This window comes from Centroberyx gerrardi, chromosome 9 (assembly GCF_048128805.1).
Source record: "Centroberyx gerrardi isolate f3 chromosome 9, fCenGer3.hap1.cur.20231027, whole genome shotgun sequence".
Taxonomy (NCBI): domain Eukaryota; kingdom Metazoa; phylum Chordata; class Actinopteri; order Beryciformes; family Berycidae; genus Centroberyx; species Centroberyx gerrardi.
In genome coordinates, this window is record NC_136005.1 from 17,703,711 (window position 1) to 17,725,928 (window position 22,218).

General features: G+C 43.3%; 3 protein-coding genes across 4 annotated transcripts in view; 2 read left to right on the forward strand and 1 right to left on the reverse strand.

The window, feature by feature from the left end:
• The first annotated feature begins 788 nt into the window (after positions 1-788).
• Positions 789-1,559, forward strand: cldn34a (claudin 34a). The gene has a single exon (XM_071913324.2). The coding sequence runs from the start codon at positions 789-791 to the stop codon at positions 1,557-1,559; it is 771 nt and encodes a 256-aa protein (XP_071769425.2).
• A 4,316-nt stretch (positions 1,560-5,875) lies between these two features.
• On the reverse strand, positions 5,876-7,185 carry cldn33b (claudin 33b). The gene has a single exon (XM_071913331.2). The coding sequence runs from the start codon at positions 6,894-6,896 to the stop codon at positions 6,237-6,239; it is 660 nt and encodes a 219-aa protein (XP_071769432.1). The 5' UTR covers positions 6,897-7,185; the 3' UTR covers positions 5,876-6,236.
• Positions 7,186-10,537: 3,352 nt separating this feature from the next.
• Positions 10,538-22,218, forward strand: part of wwc3 (WWC family member 3) — a 30,757-nt gene continuing 19,076 nt past the window's right edge. For both annotated transcript variants that reach the window (XM_078285749.1, XM_078285750.1), the window contains exon 1: positions 10,538-10,917. In XM_078285749.1, the coding sequence (XP_078141875.1) occupies positions 10,772-10,917 (146 nt within the window). In that variant the 5' untranslated portion in view covers positions 10,538-10,771. The remainder of the gene's footprint in view (positions 10,918-22,218) is intronic.

Sequence of the window (22,218 nt, forward strand, 5' to 3'; positions counted from 1 at the left end):
ATTCATTTTTTTACCCGCTCAATTCTTTTTGGGGTTGTGGGGCGCTGGAGCCTTTTCCCAGCATACATTGGGTGGAAGGCAGGGAAACACCCTGATCCGGGGTACTGGAAACAATATATGGCTTTTACAGGAATACTGGCATATCTGAGCATAATACCAGAACGTTAATGTGCGTATAAGCTCACTCTTAGTTAGAAAACACACTCCTGTAAGCAGGGGCGGACTTAGTGATTTGGGGGGCCCTAGGTAAATCCAAACATGGGGCCCCCTGAGTCCCAACATTCACCCTTTTCCATCCTTCCTTCCAATACACTACCTTCAAGTTGGGGCTGAGTTTAGAGGCAGTGGTAATATTGCTAGCAGCAACACGAGCAACAGTTGATTCTTTGATGAAAAAAAGTTCTACTACTTCTACTTTCCTCTCACTACCACTGTAGGCTGACTGAGCAGGGGGGATGACCATGACCCAGGATTGAAATAATTTTTACTGTAACAAAAACGGGTTTTTCAGTAAGTCAGTTTCTTTAAAATTGATGAAAAATATGTTTATAGTGGCTCTATTGTCTGCTGCTGGGACCTAAAGCAGTCGCCTACCTTTGCCTAATGGTCAGCCCGCCCCTGCCTGTAAGTCCCTGTGTTTATGCTGTGGGTATTTGTGTTTTCAGCAGGTGTGATGGAGCTCAGACGAGCTGCGTGAACTCAACCATGTCTGAGTCAACAAACTGTCACTCGGAGCTTTAGGAGTCAGACCCCCGTCCCACAGTCAGCCGTTCAGCCGCAGCAGCAGGATGATCTACCTGGCTCACACCGCTCACTGGCAGTTCGTGGGCCTGGCGCTGGGAGTCGTGGCCTGGATCCTGACGATGATCACAGCCGGCTTCAACGAGTGGAGGCTGTGGTACGTGGCCGACGTGTCTGTCGTCAGCTCGGGCGTGGCCTGGGTGGGCATCTGGAGGGCGTGTTTCTACAGCCACGCCCTTCCCGAAATGGAGTTCTGCCGGAGCATCGACATCGCGGACGGATTCGTGCCGGTGGAAATCTCTGCGGCTCAGGTGCTGATGGTGGTGGCGGTCGTCTGCGGCCTGGCGGGGAACATCTGCGCTGCGTTTGCCATGAGGATGGTCTACTTCTCCGTGGAAAACCGGGGTCACATCAGACTGGTGTTCTCGGTGACGGGGGCCCTGTATGTGCTGACGGGGCTTTGCTCCCTGGTGCCGCTGCTGTGGAACATGAGCTCTGTCCTGACCAACAGTACTATAGACTTTCCTCCTGAGTTCCTCTTCCCAGCGGCCCCCGTCAGTCAGGGAGTGGGATCGGCCATCGGAGTGGGGATCTTTGCCTCCGTGCTGATCATCATCAGCGGGCTGCTGTTCCTCTGCTACCGATACGCCTGGCAGGCCCTGAGCCCCGAGGCGGGGCCAGACAGAGGCACCGGGGACCCTCTGCACGGCCCCTGGACAGTGACCACCCTGTCACAGAAGACGGTGCTGCCAAATGGGCAGAAAAGAGATCATCCAGGCAGGGATAATCCTGTATTCCACAGCGAGGAAGACTTGTGAGGGCAAAGCACAGCCTCAGGAACACTTCAGTGGCTTAAAATCTATCTGTAAAATCTGAGAAGATGTTCTTTTTCATCTCTTCATCCATGGAAAATTGATTTGGAAAATAGCAGGGTACAAAGCAGAATAATCATACTATTAGAATACATTATTCTTTTACCCCAGGACTGTTGAATTTGTATTGGAGAGCACTAGCCATCATGTTATACTGCCAGAAACAGTGTGTGCTACACCCAAGTCTATGATGTCACATCAGTGTGCAATAACATAACATAACATAACATAACATAACATAACATAACATAACATAACATAACATAACATAACATAACATAACATAACATAACATAACATAACATAACATAACATAACATAACATCAGTCTATAATTCATTGTCACTGGACCAATGTGGTGGTCCAGTGACCTTAAGCAATGGGAGAGAGTTAATTACATCCATAAATATTGATTCAACTGCCATAGAAATAACTACTAAATACTGGTACTTCCTGCAATTTCTGGAACAATTTTCCTGATTCATTAATTGTACATAATACTGGGTAGAATAGTTTAGAATTGCACTTTGAGCACAAATGAGAACACCTTACGCTTCACCTAAGATATATGTATACTATGTAAGAATATATCTTTAATAATGCAAAGTTTAACTGTATATTTCATGATAAAGATGACGATTCATATCACATTTTTTTCCAGTTAGTCTTTTGGAAATCTTCCTCAACCACAGTTCCTCCATCAGCACCCATCGGTGCATCACCTCGCATGGCAACCTTGTCATATAACTTCATTTCAGAATTCACCAAATTGCAGTCGTGTAGATTAGAAGGATTAGGAGGAAATTCTTAATGCAATCTGGATGATTATTTTCCTACAAAACAAATGGGTGACACTTTACTTTACAAAGGCCTTATTCCAGTGTATTAACCTGTGTATAATCCGTGGAAAAGTACTGTAAATACACAGTATTACTGTGTAGGTACTTGATGAAAATCTCCCTAATACATAATGTATTTACAAGTGTTTTAATGAAGCCATTCAAAGGGTGTGCTATACCGTTGTAAGTACATTATGTATATTCGGGAGATTTTCGTACCTACACAGCAATATTGTGTACTTACATTACTTTTCCATAGGTTAATACACTGGAATAAAGTCATTGTAAAGTGTTACCAACAAATGAATTGCCATTATTACACAGAGATAATAGTCTGCCTGTTAGATTATATTTTATTTTACTGCAAGTGAATCTAGCTCAGGGAGCGTTTGATTGAAGTTGCCATAGGTCAGTGCCACAGTGCACTTTATCTCTCCAGTGTTACCTAAGAGTCCTCTCTGGAGTAGTAATCTGAGCATTCCTGTAATACGTGCGTCTGTTACCGCTGAAACGGGGGAGGTGAAATGCCAAGGTGTGGGCTTCTGAGGCCTCATGTGAGGAGGGATCTGAGCGGGTCAGGTTGACTGGGGCCCTGCTCATGTGACCTGGGTGGGAGGCTGACGAGAGCAGGCATGTGAGTTTGGAGAGGGGGCTGCCTCAGAGTGGTGATTGTTGCCAGGGAAAGCACACACACTGTGGCCCAGTGGCCTGCTGCACCTCTCTGGGGGTGGAGAGCTGCAGAGGAACAAAAGAGCCTCTTCAGCGGAGCACAGCTCTTTGTCAAAAACACAAGTCTCACAAGTGGATGACTGGTGGACCTGAAGGTTTGCATGGTGCTGTTTTATGAACAAACCAAAACTGTTAATCCAATGAGCTGTGCAACTACCACTATGATCTTAGTGTCAGTAATCTGTAACAGGAGAACCACTGATGTTAGTTTAATTGGGTATGACTAAATATTATGCATAAATATTCTTTTCGCTAAGAGTTTGTGTATCTAAGTACACAAATTAATCTCCTCCCCCCCCCCCCCCCCCCCCATACACTCACACACTCCCCCGGAGATAAGGGCGACATATAACCCTGAGTTGGCTATGTTTTATTTAATCTGTTTTGCTCAGCATCTTCACTATCAACTATGATGGAGGAGTGTAGATAAGATAAGGCTTCGGGAACGGTGATCAGCAACATGGCAAAGACTTTTACTGATTCAATTAAGATGTGTTGCAATCATTGCCCGTCGTATCAATGTATGTATCATTTTATCAAAGGCTATGATAGGTTCATAATGGGATTTAGAGAGATGGCATTTTATTCTGTGGTCAACACATTTTACTTGCTCAGGGGAAGATCATGCTTGGTGTTACAAGTATAGGTAAATGCGCAATGATACCTGACATGTTCTTTTATCGTCTTTTGAGATTGCTGAGATTGTCCCCACTGATCTAGATGAGATAAAAAATGATTGTAGTTGGTATCATCACCAACTGTAGATAACCGATGCCACCGTAATCTATGTACCTTGTAAAAATCTGTCTTTGTAAACTGTAAGATAATTTCACATTGGAAATCTGTACATTTTACAAGCTAAAACAAAACATGAAAATATCTTATATCACATGAGAGGCAACTGTCCTCATCCTTCGACTCACAGACAGATAAAGGGGGTTTGGTAATGCATGGAAACTGTGAGGCTGTGGTAACATTATCATGATTGTTTAAGACAAGATCTGTTAAGGGTGTGTTGAGCAGTGTAAGGCTGATCTCACAAAACTACAGCTATCCTATTGCTCTGAATATTATACATCATCAAATTTTGAATTCAGGTTTAGATCATCTCCATATTTCAAGACTGTTGAAATAGTGGCTCACATTACAGTCAGTTGATATAATCAGTCATTTCCAAAGATAATAATTCATATGAGCAAAATGTACGCAATATGTTCTGCACTGTGAGCAATTAACTTATCAAGCCATCAAGGTAGTTTTGTTTATTTGCAGACAAATGCATTTTAACATTCTTGATGAGAAGAAGACATGCCATTTCCTTTGTGTTATCGCGACGCCTGGCCCCACAGCGCAGTAATCAAGGCCAACATCTCTGTGCCATTAAGGCGGTTGTTTCCAAAGCCTCCCTGCTGATAGCTGCGCTCATGCTAGGAGACACCGGGCCGTCCCAGCAGTCTGCATGGCGTCAGACGACTGGATGGTGCCTCTCTGTTCGCTCCATGCTCTTTAGGTTTGTGAGGCCTGACGCAACTTGGAACCGTTAGCCCCATTTTTGTCCTATCCTGTGAAGCCTGTGGGCCTCCTGGGCGAGGTATAGTTTTGTGGTAACATCATTATCTCTCATTAACTTCACTCTATATGGGCTTGTTACAGAAAAAGCAACCTCATTAGGATGTGAGGGTTTTGAAATCTTAGTCAGCAGAAGCCCCTCACTCAAAAGACCATGCTCTGCGTTTGTGTGACTATCTATGTAAATGACAGAGACAGAAGTTTTGGAATAGAGAGAGCAGCGTCGGCCTCTGACCTTGGCAAATTTGTGTAATTATGTCAAAGCCGGGGCCACAGGGCAACCTGTTCTGCATTCTTCACAGGACATGCTGCCCATTAAAGCATTCATTAAACACAGCTTAGCTCAGCGAGTGACCAGGAAATCTGATGAAATTAGTCTCAAGCTGTGTTTCCACTATAGCAGACACACCTGACGGACCGAGTCGGCTGTTTTCCGTTTCCCCGTTCAACTTGCCGTCCAGATAGAGAGAAACCAGAGAATACTTCAGATCAAAACATGTGAGACATTAGGCTCTTTGTGTGCTGGGTTTATGATATGTTTAAGTGACTAAACCGACTGCAGTGCAGCATGTGCTCACGATGACCAGATGTTGAGTCTCAGTCGCTGAGCAAGAGAGTGGCCATCTTTCCTCCTCTGATGTAACTGAAGACAAACGATTCATTATTTGACACAGGTTCATGTCACAGCTTCTCAATTTATTGAGATCAACTGAATTATAAATTATCATGTTCAACTGAGTGACTCTTAGTTGAGTAAAGTCAAAAACATCTACACCATCCGTGTGCGCATACATGCAGACGTATAGTGCAGTACAGGAAAGTGACTTGTTGAAATGTAAAAAAGAGACAAGTATTCAACAGTATCACAACAGATGTCTTTATATGAATCATTTGAATGTGCTGAGCAATACAGCACATAAGCATACTTAAACAGGCACAGAAATGCTTGTGCTTCAGGAACTAATCTCTATAGTTTAGTATCGACAATAAGTTACAATCACAGCATTTTATGAGCTAAAGTGTCTTGAAAAAAATACCTTATGTAACAGAAATGTCTCTGTGTTGGCACTGATAAGAAAAAGATCCTGAAATCATCCCAGAATGAGGAAAACAACGCATTTTATAAAAACACAATTTAAAAAAATATTTATTTCTATTGGTCACAGCACTTTTTCCTTTAATGTAGTTTGATTGTGGAGGTGGACTCAAAATAGCTGCAGCAAATATTCACTAATCATTTAGTGGTATTTTCTACAGTACAATTGCAACATGTAATTTTCACTATTATCAATGATAGGGTATTATAAACAAATCTCCAAACGCTATATCAAAATCCTTCTTTTTTCCATCAATGATGAAGCACCGCTCATGCGTTGTCTTTGATATAAAACCAGATACATACACGTCATTGTTTTAAAAGCAGATCTACGGCTGATTCTGTTGTGCTGTCAAGTCTCTATGCGGGTAATTCACCTACACGCTGCCATTAAACATACTCTGAGCGCTTCCTGGGGGAAATGTCTGTACTCCTGACCTGGTATCTCCGCTGCAGCACGGGCTGAGCTTCCGTCTGTGAGCACAAGCAAGAGGAGACCAGAAGAAGCCCGGCCACCACGAGGAGAAATCCTCCCACCCAGCCGCAGAACAGGGCATCACCAAACTCCCATCGCGGCACCACATCAGGCACGGTCTCATCAAAGAATTGTAACACTGCTAAATGGGCGACATAGGACACTGGGATCAGACAGAGGACTCCAGCCAGCATCCCCAGCACTCCTCCCATGACGGTCAGCATCCTCTTGGTCCGATAGCCGCCCTGTCCTTTACAGCTGTTGACCAGGTAAAGTCCCGGTATGGCCAGCAGGATCCCCAGCAGGCCCGTGGCGAGGGAAATGCACATGAAGATGCGGGCCAGCTTGAGGTCGTAGGAGAGGCCCAGCAGACTGTCATAAGATCTACACTCCATGCCCCCGACCTCCTGCACCACGCACGTCTCCCACAAGCCCAGCTCGTAGCTCTCTATGGCCAGCAGCTCAGTGGACATGGTCAGCCACTGTGGCATGATGGTGGTGGCTAGTGCGCACAGCCACGCTCCAACATACACAAACATCCCCAGCAGCTCCAAAGCGCAGGCGCACGTGTCCATGGTTCGCCCCTCTGTGGCCTCCACTCCACGCTCGGCAGACCCGCAAGACTTCTCCTGGCTGCACTTCAGATGGAAAGGCTCGCAGCGTCCAGTTGGGACAGAAGCCGCTCAGTACACCTGCTAATTAGAGTTGACCACTCTGGCTCTCGGCGAGGAGCCGTTTCACAAACAGTTCCCACTCAGAGAAGCACACATCCTCTGTGGCAGGGAGGAAAGGCCCTCCCCTTTGTGGTCCTCCTGCTCCTCTGCTGTGCCAATGGGCAGAGGAGGCAGAGGCAGAGATGGCCAGCCTTCGACAAGATCACTGTCAAATGCTTCCTCTGCAATAGCGGACCATGAGGGATGCAATTAAATGCAGACAGGATATTATTTTTATGCAGATTGTTGCAGATATTGGGACTAGTTGGGACTGGCCTCACGCCCTGCCCTCTGTTTCTATTCATCCTGTTTCTCCTCTCAGTAGTGACAGGCAATTTCAGTGGGCTTGTACGGATAAACACATTATGACGGGCAAACACAAAAAAAACATGACCAGGTTGTTTACGCTATCATTTGCAAATGCCAGGCTGAGCAGACAGAGATAAGCTTCCCATGACCTGGGATGCCAGTTCTGCTCCCGACAGAGAAACTATGAAATTGCCGGGTTTTTATCTCACTGGGGAATCCTTGATGTTTAAAACTGAAATGCTTCATTTTACAGTACTCACTACTGTCCTCAAGCAGCACAAAGCAATCATACTGTACTGAGTAAACACACACAGTCTCAAGGCCTCTTATGGAGATCTGCAGCCGATGCATTCCATGTATCTATTTTAATTCATTTATTATAGAGTTTTTAAGGTAGATGCAGTCTCTTTAATGAATTCTGAAGTTTACTCTACTTTTTCAGTACTGATCATTATGTAGGTATGTCTAATTGGTGATAATGCATGATGAAATTTGATTCCTGCAAAAATAGCAGATAAAAATGAAAACAGAAGTGTGATCTGTGTGATTGAAACGTTGTTTTGAGCGTCTTAATAAATTGCATTTTTGGAGAGCAACAGTGTCCCATCTTCTATTTTCATTTTTGGTCAGTTTTGATGTCTGCACCTGATAAAACTGGATATACACATTATACCTTCTATTTCTTTAAAGAAACAGCCCAACCTTTTATATTCAGGAGTTTGACACAGCTGGTCTCAAAGTCAGGCCTTTCGCTGCATGTGATTGGAAAGGATTGGTTGAGAAACAACAGTGCAGCTTATTGTGCGTATGGTCTCCGATATGAACACTATGTAGCCTGTGAGAACTGACAGTAGGAGGCTAAAGATCAAAGCTATGATGTGCGAAAATGTTTCTCAGCCATAAACACACACAGTTGTACGCATCACACACAAACACGCAAACAAAAATGCATACATAAAACCCCCGTCCCGCTGAAGCCTTCCTCCTCTGGGGAACAAAATGCTCAGCTGACCGGACTGATGTCTTGGCAGTGACTCCACGCTGCCTGGCTGCACACGTGCACGCACCATACACACACAACCCGCTGCACTGACGTCAGACTGCAACAGAAGGAATGCAACCAGTGGCGTCACCAGGCATCAACCCACCCTGCCCCACAAAAAATGGTGGACTGGTACCGCACTCACTGCACGACTCCATCAATTATCACCCCAGGTAATTGCTTACCAAGAGATGACTGCTGACTTATGTAACTCTATTAGACATCAGACAAAAACTAGACACATAAATATTTTTGGGATGATCTTAAAGGGGCAATAAATCAGATTTTTACTGCCATGACACAAAATGACCACAATATATCTACTGGGTTTTTTTTTATAGGGCTGTTGATCAATAACTCAGTGATTACTTCTGGTGCTGAGATTTGTGGCTTTCAAAATTCACTTTCGGGTCCGAACTCACTGGGTCTTTCTTAACATGCCTTCTTGTGTGTTCTTGTGCGTTGTATGATTCCAAAACAAAAAACACTGAGGACAGAGCGGACGGATAAAGACCCCAGAAGTTTACTTGCCAATTGAAGATACATCGGATGGAGACTTGGCTGACAGGAACAAATGGGAAGCCCCAAGATTCATTGCGAGAATGACACATGTCCAAACAACGCAATATAGTCTACAGTACAGAGCCGTAGATCTCTAACTTTAAAGATGTATTATCTGCCCTCGAGTTTTTGAGAAGTTCACTCTCTCCAAGACAACTTGGGAAGAACGTTCTTCACAAGGACCCAAATGTCAACTTGGCATTCTTAGATTGATAATAACCTTCTGTTTTGGAGCGAAAACTCCTCCTCTTCCCCCTTTCAAGACACTTCAAACCTCCTTCTCCTGTGCTAGAGACTTGTGTAGGAGGACATACAGTAAGTACTATCAATGTTGTTGCAATTCCTGCTACTCGCCAATAGAGGTCGATAAAGGCCCTAGATTATTTAATGTCCCTTTAATTCCACAAATGGTCTAGAACTGAATCTACCTCCTCTTGAAGCCCCCCCAAACACTCACTCACACACAAACACATGGTACATATCCTACAAACACAAACACAAATCTATAGTCATAGGCCTATAGACATGTAAAAAAAAAAAAAAAACATCTCCCCTCTCCTCCACTTACTCCAATTACTCTCCAAAACTCTCACTCTACCTCTCTCTTTAGCTCCTATTTATACCTTTTCTACCACTGTTCTCTGATATGATCATTCAGTGGCCATAGGAATATTGTCAGGACGCTACAGCTATGACCCTTGCACTCCTTACCATTGGTAATTTCGGTGATGTAGGAACTGAAGCTTATTCTACTATTGCTCTCACTGTAAGTCACTGTGGACAAGAGCATCAGCTAGATGCCTAAAATGTACATTTTAAGCTGGTTGCATCGATGGAAGAATAAAGACCCAGACGGTGACATGTTCTTGATAATACAACGGTCAAAGTGTCATCAAACCTTGTACTCTCTGAGAAAACAAGGTACAAGGCTTTTGCCTTTTTGTAAAGTACAACAACTCTGTACCTTGTTTTCTGACAATGTAAAGGAGGATATCTGTCTGTGGAAGTTGCCCTCCCTTTAGTTAGAGCATCGTGAGCATCACCTCTGGACCAACAACAGACTGACAGGTCAGGTTTGTCCCTGAAGTATCTATTCAAGACATAAGGTGGCGCTGTGGTACCACTGAAAAAACCCAGCAGTCAACAACAAACCACGGGCAGGTTTTACATTAACAATCATGGCCTAAATGCACTGGATTTTGAGAAGTAGTAGTTGATAGTCTGTATGATTGCCCTTTTTTTAAATAATAAAAATTGTTAGGGATAGTTACCAACTTGTTGGGAGGCCACGCTTATCTAGTTTGGAAGAGCTAAACTAAACATTACTGTTTGTTATTGTTGCTGTTACTGCGGTTTCTTTTATCGTTGTTGCTCTCGGTGCCGTTGCTGTTTAGTAAAGCTGCAAACTGAAATAGTATTACATTTCTTTAGTAAAACTTTGATGAAACTCAGTCGATTCAGATATAATCCTCGCAGCGGCTCTGACACCAGTTCCCCTATTGGACGGAGAGGATCGTTCAGTCGTACGTCCGACCGTTTATGCAAATCTCCCCTGCCCGAATATGGACACGGAGGAATGAAATATGGTGGAGGAGGCGAACATGGAGGACCGAGGACCGTGAGAGCACAGCGATAGTTTTTTGGGAGGAAAAAAGTGGATGTATCTCAAGCGGGATTGTTTCGGCTGCGAAGCTCGGTGGAAGTTTTGTGTTTTTTTGCGCCCACAAGTGCGTTGAGGGAGAGTTTGTAATGCTGTGAAGATCAAGTTTTCGGGGGAAAACAGGGCAGGGGGGTCTGGCTACAACCCCCTCACCATCCCGACGCTATGCCGTGGGTCAGCGGCGGTAAGCGGAGAGAGAGCTCGGAGCTGCCGCTGCCCGCGGGCTGGGAGGAAGCCCGGGACTACGATGGCAGAGTGTTTTTTATCGACCACAACACCCGGCAAACTTCGTGGATTGACCCCAGAGATAGGTAGGCGAAAGGCTTTGTGAGTGTTGGGATATCCCAAAAGTGAGATTAATTCAACAAGTCCCCCCCCTGTAACTGCCTTCCCCAGGAAGATGCAAGGGCGGGAGGGGGGGGACGACGACGAAGACGACAAGTGATGGCAGTTGTGTTTTGTTTTGTTTTGGGGGTTTTTTGGCCAGGGCGATATGTTTTCCTCCGGATACTTTAATTTGGTACAACGATGCCACGCGCTGTGGTGGATATTGTAGCCGTGAACGATCAATCAGCTGAGGTTTGGCAGCAAATTGGCCTCCACACCTCTTGAAGAAGTTACCATGCAAACACGGGATGTAAACACCCATGATTACCCACTGTGCACGAGGAAGGCTTGCTTTTTAAATCACTTCTTTTCAGCTGCTGTCTGTCTTTACAGAGACCACAAGTCTGACAGGTTTTGTCGCATTGACATGGAATTAGAAAGCAGTGCAGCCTTTCGGGTTTGTTATGTTTCAGGGGAGTTGGACAGTACTGCTGAAAATGGTCAAAGTAGTTGAATGGCGTGTGATTAAATGCTCAGACAATTATATATTCAAACAGCAGTCAGGTCAGGATCAAACATCCAACCCCTCTAGTGTCACTGAACAACAGACGAGCCCTGTCAGTCCAGGTCACCTGAGTGTCCAGTAATCTCATCTTCCTCTTGATGGGGTAGGAAACTTGATGTCTGTAACAAACCTTTTTTATTCAAATTCATCAGTAAGGTCAGTACATTTCTGACATCCGATGAGATGAACATTCCTGGTTCACACATCTAATAGAGAGTTGTTATTGTTATTTTAAATCCCATTTCCTTTACATACAGGGACACCCACAAAGATACATGTATCAAGTAGAGCTCTATAGCCTACTGGATATATTGGTTTTCATCCCAAAATAATACTTAATTTCTTTCATTTGGATTGAGAATAAAGTACACACTGAAAAGCAGGAGTTGCAAGGGAGAGGGCGCATTTAAACTCCAACTCCCAGAAATCCTTGTGAAAATATGTAAGGAATGCTAGTTGGGCCACTGGGAAAGCTGCAAGGATGTGCTTTTGTGGGGACTGGGATTTCACCAACCCAGAAACAGGCTCAATCAGGCATTCAAAGCAGACTTCAGGAGATTACGGGGAATTATAGAGAGTATTTAAACTGTGTTGTATTATGAGAGAGAGGCAGAAGTTCACAATAACCCCACAAAAACAGCACTGTCGCTGGAAACACTGGGGTTTAATGAGTCTTAGTATGAATTTCTTTCTCTGTTTGTTTAACTTTGTTTAAAAAGACAGGGGAGTAAGCAGCTCATAACTGCATACTGCATACAACTTCAGCCAGATTTCTTGTAATCCGTTTCAGCAGAAGGAATGAAGTAGCTGCATAGAATCTAGATAAGAAAAACCTGATCTACTTGAAGGCCCCCTCCTCCCAACAAGTTGATTAACCATTGTTATGTAAAGCTGATAGGAGTCTCACAAGATCTTATAGTCATCAGTGTTGGGGGGGAAACTCAAGGGGGTTTGTGTTTGCATGACTGAAGAATGTTTTCTGTGGTGCTTTTTCAGCCCCTGAAAACAAAATGCAGTACATGCAGGTGCTGCTCACTGGTTTATACAGCTATGGCCGGCTATCTAGCTTAGAGAAATGTCTTTGGTCACCGTCTGATACTGATTGTCCAAGATTTGTTATGTATTTTGTCACTATATAGCACTAACACTGACTTTTTACTAACATGCAACAGGCAGAAAAAGGTGTCAAGTTAGTTCAGTCAATCATGCTGCTCTTAAAAAATCTAGTTCTTCCTTCAGCTACAAGAAAATAGACATGATGTTTGCATGCCATTTACGCATTACGTGGATGGCAAGAGCCAGAGATTTTCTGAGAGATTAATGTGTTGATACGAATATCAGTTTCCCCTTGTTCTGTTCTCCTCTTAAGGACCGGTTCGACAACTGCTCTCCAAGTTCACCTAAAATCAGAGGCTGGTGATTTGTGGATCATAGTCTGGTATCAAGCGATATTGTAGTCCATTATCATGAGTTACAGGTTAAAAGTGCGTCTGACGATTTATTACATGGGATAATGCAAAGATGACTAGTTAAACTAGGCACACACTAAAAGACTTTGGAAATCCTAAATGATTGTGACCAGATTCCTCCTGTGTTGCAGTGCAGATTTGGCACAGGGAGTCAGAAAAATGAACTGAGGCCCTTTATAATGTGGTAAGGTTTGGGCCGAGAGCAGTGATACCTGAATACTTACACTCATTCCAGTCAGTCAGCGGTGAAGAGATCCGCCTAGCAGCAACGCTGATGAAGAATTTTATTTAACATCATGGTTATATGGCGATATTATTAGTATTAGTTTTTATGGGCAGCTTACTCAGGCCAGACAGATATATCGGACACTGATATTAACGGCTGACAGTAGCCTAAATTTGTATATGGGCTTAATATTAGCAGAAGTTGAGAGATTCAAAATAAATAAGGATTGTTCAAATGGAAAACATCAGCCCTCAGAACCTCTTGTCATCCCAGTTTTTCCTAAAAAGCTGAATTTGAGTGAGCAGTGCAGGGAAATGGCATGCTGTGATTACAAAAAGTCTGTTTCAGTGGATAAATCGGGAAATGGGAATTTTATCTTGCAAATATACATATATCAAATAGTCCTTTATTGGTCAGACCATGGTAGTTTATAGTGGAGAGTAATGTGACAGATGTGGGTGGGGAGGTGGGGTGGGGGGGGTGACAACATAGGTCACAAGCCAGGATCAAACACACAACATGAGTAAGATATGATCAATGTCTGAAGCCAGAGGTCTCATAAGCTCCTCTTGAACTCCTGACGCTCAAAGCAAAAGCATAGTGAAACTGTACTGAAACTTCTGAAAAGACCCGTGTTTAGCCCCGAATCGTCTGATGTCTATCGGCCTCAAGTCCGCTGACCCGCAGAAATCCCTGTCAGCGATGAATTATAACCCGCAAAACACAAGAGTCATTCAGCTGAAACATAATGGGCAGTGATGATCATGATGCGCTGTAACTGAGTTGTCCGCCAGCCAAGGTTCAGCTGTGTGCCCTCTGCTGCGTCGGACCTCTGCAGCGCCCGCTGCCAGCAGGCCGGCCGGCCGGCAGCAGGAGCTCTGGACGGAGCCGCGCAGGTTGGATGACAGCTTGTAGTGAAAAATTAGATCAGTGTGTGAATGCACCGCACACACACCTGGGAAACCTGTGGAGCATCTCTGGGCACATGGCTTGCTCTAAGCAGAGTCTTGTTACTGTTGACTCTTTAAAAACAAGAGCAGACTCTTGTTTTTAGTTTGGTACGATACCACACCGCCCAAACTCCTGCTCTTTATTTGATGATGAAGCCGTGCCCTTTTTAACCCTGCCCTTTTGAGTAAGCTCAGGTATTGACGGAGGATTTGTAACTGTGCAAATCCAGTTTTTTATTAGGCAGCCGTACCATGTTATGTATGTAAGCTTGGGTATTGATTGGCTTTGTTTATGGTTGTAATGATGATGTTTGCAGAATCATTTTAATACAGCTACATCATGGTCAGGTAAAGAAGTTGGACTAAGCAAACTGTTAAATGAATTCCCTGGCGTTGTGTCACTGATGTGCAGCACATATTGGAGCTCATGTCTTTAAGGACGGTGGATACCTTGAGCAGCTCTGGGGCCGACCCTGCCAGCTCCTGCAGATAAGCTGAGCAGTCTTGTGGGGCTTTTTTGTTGCTGTGGAATGAGCGTTATGTCAGGCATGCCTACACTAATGCCCAGGGGCTCTGCTTGCTAGCGGCCCCAGACAAAGCAGCAGAACAGAGGCAGTTCCCACGTGTCTGCCTCCTCCTCTCCATCCTGGGCCCTGTAGGCCTCCTTTATTAGCTCTGTTATGCAACAGCCACGGCCGGCCTGCCGCTTCGCAAAGGGAGGCCTTTATACTTGGTCACAAAGCACACCAAATTCAATTATTCTGGAAAGGGTGAGCTGTGTTTCCAGCGCCGAAAGGTTATTCACATGCGCTGAACCCTGCTATTTTGCTTCCCCCAGTGTTTTCATTATGATGGCTCTTTTTTGTCTTTTGGTGGGGGGAGGTGACGAACATGCCATTGTTTCATCCGGTGTCATTTTGCCTGTGTGTTTTCTGTGTTCTTTTTCACGAGCAGACAATGTGTTTGCCTTTAGCTTTCACTCCAGTCCTTGTTCTGGAAGTTCAGTCTTCTTCAGCAATTAGTGGTGGCCCACTGAAAGCCGTCTGCAGGCGGCCTACATTTTAACACCAGGCTACCTTGCCTACCTTGTTGTATAGTTTTCAGAGGGAAAAAAAATTTCAACTGAGTACCTTTTGTATTTAAATGAATTACAACAACAAAAAACAAGTAGCCTACATTTTTGTTGTTGGTTAGATATTGCTTTGCACCAATTCTGAGGCTCTGTGTGTGTGTGTGTGTGTGTGTGTGTGTGTGTGTGTGTGTTGATGGTCTTAAACTATGTTACAGGCACCTACAGTAAGCCAAGAGGTTTAGCATGCTCATTTGCTCATTCGTAATGTGTCTTATGTGAAGAATGCTACCTAAACAGGACATGCCAAACTCACTGGACCAATTTAGAGCTGTGGATCGCCATTGTTTTTTTGTTGTTTTTGTTCTTCTCATATCTGCGCAATCCTTATTCAAACAAACAGGAAAGATTCAGTAATCTATAATGAACTGTATTTGTAATCCGCATAAAGGATGTTATTAAAGTAGCCTCTGTATGTTTCTCTCATCTACACTATAGCTTGTCATACTTTGTCTATTTTTCTACATATGTATGTTGACCGTTATGTTCTACTTTTTGGAAATTGAAAAATACCTAGAGTCTGCACACTGCACTGATCCCATGAACTTCAATGTCTTTTTCATTAGTCTGGGATCTGTGTGAACTTGGATGTGCGTGCCTTCAGCGACTTCTACTTTTTGGAAGTCCCATGGCGGTTACAGCAGTTTTATCATCAGTTTTTCCCGTCTGCTGTCACACTCGACCCCACTCTGACACTCTGACACTCTGCTCCGCTGCCAGTAAGACGGGCCCTTCCCATGTGTCCAGACACCATCTAAATGTGTACTGAGACAGAGATGTCAGATGCTATCTACTTATAGTAGACCTATTTCCATAAGATTCTGGACATAATGGGAGGAGTGGGTGTCTGTCTGTCTGCTGTGGCCAGCTGCTTTAGGCCTTGCTCTGAAATGCTGCACCAGTCGCTCGGAGAGGGTGGACATAAATGACATTCCTCCCAAAGTTGTTTTCACGTTTCTTTTTTAACTTAGACTGGAATTTTTAGACCGACACTTGTGGCCTTTTTTTACTGAGGCTGTCTGTTAGCCCCCTCTAGAGAAGCGCCAGCAGAGGAGTGGTATGAGAATGAAAGCAGGTGTTATTTGTGGTGCATATTAGAGTTAAAACGGGAACATATAGAATTTTCTGTTATCGCCTCATGTCCATCTATGACATTGTGTTGGTGTCATCACATTTGTTGTTTTTCTGGTCACATATGCAATGCTTGTCATCCAGAGGTCAAGCCTCAATTCTTATTTCTAGACCTCAACAGTTGGCTCACTGAGATGATAAAAGGCTCATACTTTCAGTGGTTGGACAAGTTTGTCGTTGCAGTTTCTTTTTGAATCGGACGTTGAGGTATAAGAGCTTGCTAAACTGGATCGGATGTCTGATTTGCTCCTGCTTTATTGAATTCTGCCCTTAAAGGTTTATGCTGTGGTTGTGTTTTGACTCTCCAGACTCAGTTTGTTTCAGCAGACTACTGTTTGGTTAAGTCAGACATCACAGTGAAACATCGGTGGCAAACATGTCCCATATGAACTCCCACACTGGGGAGACCGCACTTTGCTATGGCGACAACTTGTCTAAATGAACACAGTTGGTGGAATAATGAACTAAATGTGGTTAAATTCAATCTGACCTGATTGAATTGTATGAAAGACGGCAGCGGCAAGAGCGCCTTTCAATTTTATTAGCTGCCTAAAAACATGTGGCAATCAAGTCTAAGAGCGGTTGGTGCGCTCATTGTGGTCAAGCTGGAGAATAGTAACCCAAATCCAAAGCATTAAAACACTGCCTCTTGGGTTCCATAATTAAATGTAACAAGGAATATTATTTTTAGGGGAGCATTGGGGGAATGCAGAGGCCGTTGTTTGGCGCATCTTAATTTGCAGTAGGAATGCTGCTCTGGCTTTTGTTGTAGATGAGGACCAAAGCCTGAGGAGCTGCGGGGATGGCCAGACGAGGTCCAGTAGCCCAGACTCCAGTTTCACATGCCTTTCCCATGCAGCGCCCCGTCGCCAGGCAAAGGGGGCTGCTGCAGATAGAAATATCCTCTGGGACAACCAAAGACAGCACAGATTACTCTAGAATTAGCAAATGTCTTTGACAACTAAATATATTTTGCTGCTAAGTTGTCAGACACTACCAGGCCCTGAAGCAAGTCCTTCCCATTCCACTCACAGCTGAAAATGTTTGTCATTCTGTCACTCTTTCTCATTTTCTATTTCAGCTAAGATTGTAGGCTTAATGTGGGCCTGTGCCTAGGATCCTAGAGAGTGTAATTCTTTTTAGAACAATGCTATGACCCATATTAATAACCTCTTTCTTTTGCTGTTGGTGGTATTTCTGGGCAGCTTAAAACCATTAGGCCTCTCCTATTGGCAGTAATGTCTCACTGGGTGACAGACAGTCTGCAGTGTATTAAAGCAACAAGTACAGAACCTGTACAGACCCATAGTGGCTCCAATGCAGACTACTGTACATGTGGTCCTGCATAATTCTTTTGGGGTTTTTTTGAGTGATGCACTGAATTCTGTATGTTTCGTTTGGTATAAATGACAGTTAATGAATGCTGTAAAAGTGCATACACTTTAACTTGGTGGATATCCATAGTAGCTAAAATACCCAAGGCCAAATCATTTTTTGTGGTCATTTGGGACGAGGTGTCAAGGGTTTGAGAGCTACATGGGCAGGCTTTCTAAATTCTTCATCCCTACTCTACTCTATAAAATTGGCTTGTTTTTGAGTTGTGTAGAATAGGTTATAGGTTATAATGAGGTGTGAGCTGATCTGGTTCTGTGAGAGCTGGAGAAACATTTTATTTTACAAATTTTGTTGGAATAAATGTTCCAATGCATCACACATATGCATGTGTATATATGTTTATCTAGGTCTGTAGCATTGTATTATACAATGTCAGGAATTTCAGCGTATTGCACCACTTAACCATTACTGCCTAGCAATTTTAGGAAAAAATAAAGGAGGTATATTGGCTAGCTAGATGTAGGTCACTTAACTTCACCTCCTTAGCTTTAGTGATATGGTGTCTGAGCAGCACAGGCCACAAAAAGAGAAACAAAATAATGGAAAAAAACATGAAAGCATTTACACTCACTTGCCCACAGCAGTTGCCACATTGATAAACACTGATGAACTTTTGCTATTCCCGTGACTGTCTGACACAGATGGACTCTGCCGCCATGGAAAAAAGAGACCCAGGCCTTATGAAGGACGTGTCACACATTCTGTACTATTACTCTTTGGATTGGTTATTGATACTATTTAAAGGGTCCCATGTGGTAGTCCAGAAAAAATGTTGATATCCTAAATACGTTTGTACAAGTCTACCATATTTTGTCGTAGTGCTCCTCTGAATATATGGGTCATATCATGTCGTCAGAGTGCTTCTCTCTTGCTCTTGCCATGCAGTCTCCTCTGTATGAGCATGCTGTGCTGTCTAGCGGTTACAAAGTCTCCCAAGACCAAGACATGACTTGGCAAAATAGAGGCTGCTGTCACAAGACTGCGTAACAAACTAAACATTCAGATATTCTCTGATTCAGATCTGTGAGAGTGGACGTTTTTTTTTCCCTCTCTCTCTCTCTCTCTCTGGGGGAAAGGAGGGCAGTTCAGCACTAAACTTCCTCTACTCCCCACTGACGTCACATGGCTTTCCAAAGCCTCTTGTGTTGTTGCCCTCTGTTTTCATGGCCGCTGTGACCCACTCCAAAATATATGGGAGCTAAGCACCTATTCTCCTTATGGCTTAATTTTCTTTCCTAATAATCCTAATTGTTGCTTCTGATTTTTCTTGCTTTAGTTTCTTCTTAAACCATTATGTACAGCAAACACAGGAAGACTGTTCTGTCTGAATGTCCTGTAAGTATTTACAAGTCCAGTTAGTGTTTACCTTTCACAAACACTTTAAGCAGGAGCAGGTGAGGAGTGTGCTTGTGTTTGCATTGTCCTTGTGTTTGCCTACATGCAAATGGCTCTTATAAGATCACACTCCACGTGCTTAGTGCAGTAACTCTCTGTAATACACTTGTACAGTTAGCTAAAAAGTGGCTACGTGTTTAACTCTGCGTGTGTCTCTATCAAAACAAACTACAAGGGACAAGCACATGCACGTCCTCATTGTTGATTGAAAATGTGACATTTGACCTGAATCTCTGGAGTTGTGGTTGTAGGCCTGAAGCCAAAGCCTTGGCATAAATAATAAAGGAGGGGTGTAATGATAGCTCTTTGGGGTAAAGTTTAATTTGTATTCTGTGTGATATATATTGTTATCAGCGCTCTGTATAGTCAGCATTTAGGATTATGCAGGGCTTTGTCACAGCAGCCACTCAGCTCTCTGTCGCCTACAAGACTGACATGCACTTATTTTTTTGTGCAAGGTGCACATCACCCACACAGACTGCCTCTGAACCTGTAAGGTTACTCAAAACTGCAAAAAGCAGAGGGAGTTCATTGAACTTAAAGGCATTGTTTATGAATTTTAGTTTAGTCTTTGTGATTAATCATGAACTAGGATTCCTTTCAGTCCACCCAAATAGCATAGGCATGCACCAATAAGAAGATATCATCAGAATAAATCATCAGTGGTAGCACACTCTGATGAAGACACTAAGCTAAAAATGGTGGCTAATATGTTTTTAGATTTCCTTGTTGGTATGCCACCCTCATAAAGGCATTTTTATTTTTTTGATAGAGGTGGAGTGCCTTTGTTTTTCCTTCTCCATGATTTTCAAATCATCAGCATGTGTTGGCAATGCTAGAGCAAGTCAGTTGGTCTGAAAACCATTTCTCTGAAACAAAAGGAAGTAAGGTATTGTGAACTTGGCTTATACACTGGCTGTATAAAGTGTGCAGGGAGAGAGCAGAGTCTCTGTGTCTCTCTCCTCTGGAATGTGGCGGAGATGCCTCAGCTACTCTCTCTGGCAGTCCCTTCATTGTATGCATACCTATCCAGGACGAGGCCTCATGCACTGTCTGCATTGTGGGTATACTGTGGTGGAAGGGGTCACTGTCCCAGGACCTTTTGTCTAGACTGATTGATGGTAATCAGTCAGCTACTATATGCATTACTGTCATCAAAACATTTAGATTATGGAAACCTACTGGTTCACAACTCATCAGTGTTTGGGAATTTCCTATAATCATTCATTTCAGAGCCTGAGGGACAGCCAGGGTTTTGACATTCAGATTTTAACTTCTTGTCTGAAAGAGGAGATCAGCATAGTTAAGCAGTAGGTTGTCTAAGTTATGTATCAGCTGTGTATGAGCTTAATTTAATTAACCCTACACTATCATGGTCACTGGTACAGCCTGCCACAGCTCATGGTGCTAGGGACCAAAGCATTAGGGGCCCACATCAGCATTGTTGCCATGATTGTAATCACTGCAAATTCAAGCTTTAAAATATTGTTAAGAAACTTGTTTCATCAATTTATGAAACTCTCCTATCTGTCAGTATGACTGTGAATCTCAGTGTCAGAGATGAGAGACCCAGATTTGGTAATGCTCTCCAGTGAAATGCATGGGTTGTGTGTAAGCTTCCTGTCAAATAAATGACAGGTGTGCAAGCTCAATTGTCATACTAGTTTTAAGACGGGCACTGCAGTGCAATGAGACGTACTGTATGGTTCATCGTTTTTCATCCCTCAAAGCAAAACAAACTGACCAAAAGAAAGTTATGACAGTTTTGTTGCGTTATTTATTTATTAGGAGTGATATTTTGTGTCATTTGTTAAGAGGAATAAAACATAAGGCTTGCCTACTACAGCATTAGGTTAGTTCCTTTGCCCATCCAGTTTTTTCAGACTTGACGATTCTATAAACTGTCAGGAAACTGAATGGTAGGTTTCAAAATGTAAGATAAATAATGCATTTATCTTACATTATTTTAGTCATTTTATATCTCTGTTACAGAGATCTGTTTGTCCATTTGTCCGGCTAACTAGATGTGAGGTTGCTCTGACTGGTGTGACTGAGTTTAAATTGAAACAGACTTTTGCTGGAATCTGAGCACATGAGTTTAGATTGATTTACTAAAGAAGTCACAGCCAGCGTGTTGTGACATTTTTAAAACCGTAGGTCAGCGTGTCCAGAGATAGTTCAGTGGTTAAATCCTCTGTGAGCTGCACAGATTCCCCCACTGGCCTAGGAGTGAATCCCTGAAAGTGAGAGGACTGCCTGCTCTCCTTTAAAACAACAACTATAGGTTTGTACGTATGATTTTGCATCGAAAAGTCCCCACGCTATACCCTGGTTTATATTTCTTCTTCTACCTCCTTTTTTCTTTGTGAATAAAGAAGTTTTTCCTGTGACACTCAGCCATCAGCACCACTTGTTAATGGAAATGTCAAAACTCCTTTCAAGTCAGGCTTCACTAAATGAGGTTTTTAGTAGGTAAAATCTCTTGTGGAAGTCTCCAGTCATTAATTCAGAATTCAGTAAGGCTGCATCGCCAAGTCTAAGACTTTGTCACCTTCTCCACTTCTCTTCAGTGGCCCACAGAGCTATCGAAGCTTTGGTTTTCCACTCATCTGAACTGATCTGCTCCTTTTCCATGGAGCTCTGGACTGAACGTTTGTAAATATGTAAACCTGCCAATAGTCAACATAGGAAGAATTCCTTCTAGCCAATAGGAGCTCTGGATTAGCATGATGAATATGCTGCATCTCTATTCTTCAACGTGTTTTATTTATTGGATTTGTATCTATATTCCTTTATCCCTTTTTTACGGCTTCAATGTTTTTGTTTTTTTTCCATCAAGAACGGCTAAAGTTCTTCGGGGGTGGGAGGCACAAAAAAAACATTGAAATAAAAAAAGATCAATCACATTATTGACTACTGCAGTTTCCAAGTCGTAAGAAGCTACTGTTTTTTGTGGGAGGGAAAGGTGTTTCAGATGACTTAAGGTATTCTTGTGATGTGAAGAAACTCTGGCCTGCAACGTGTG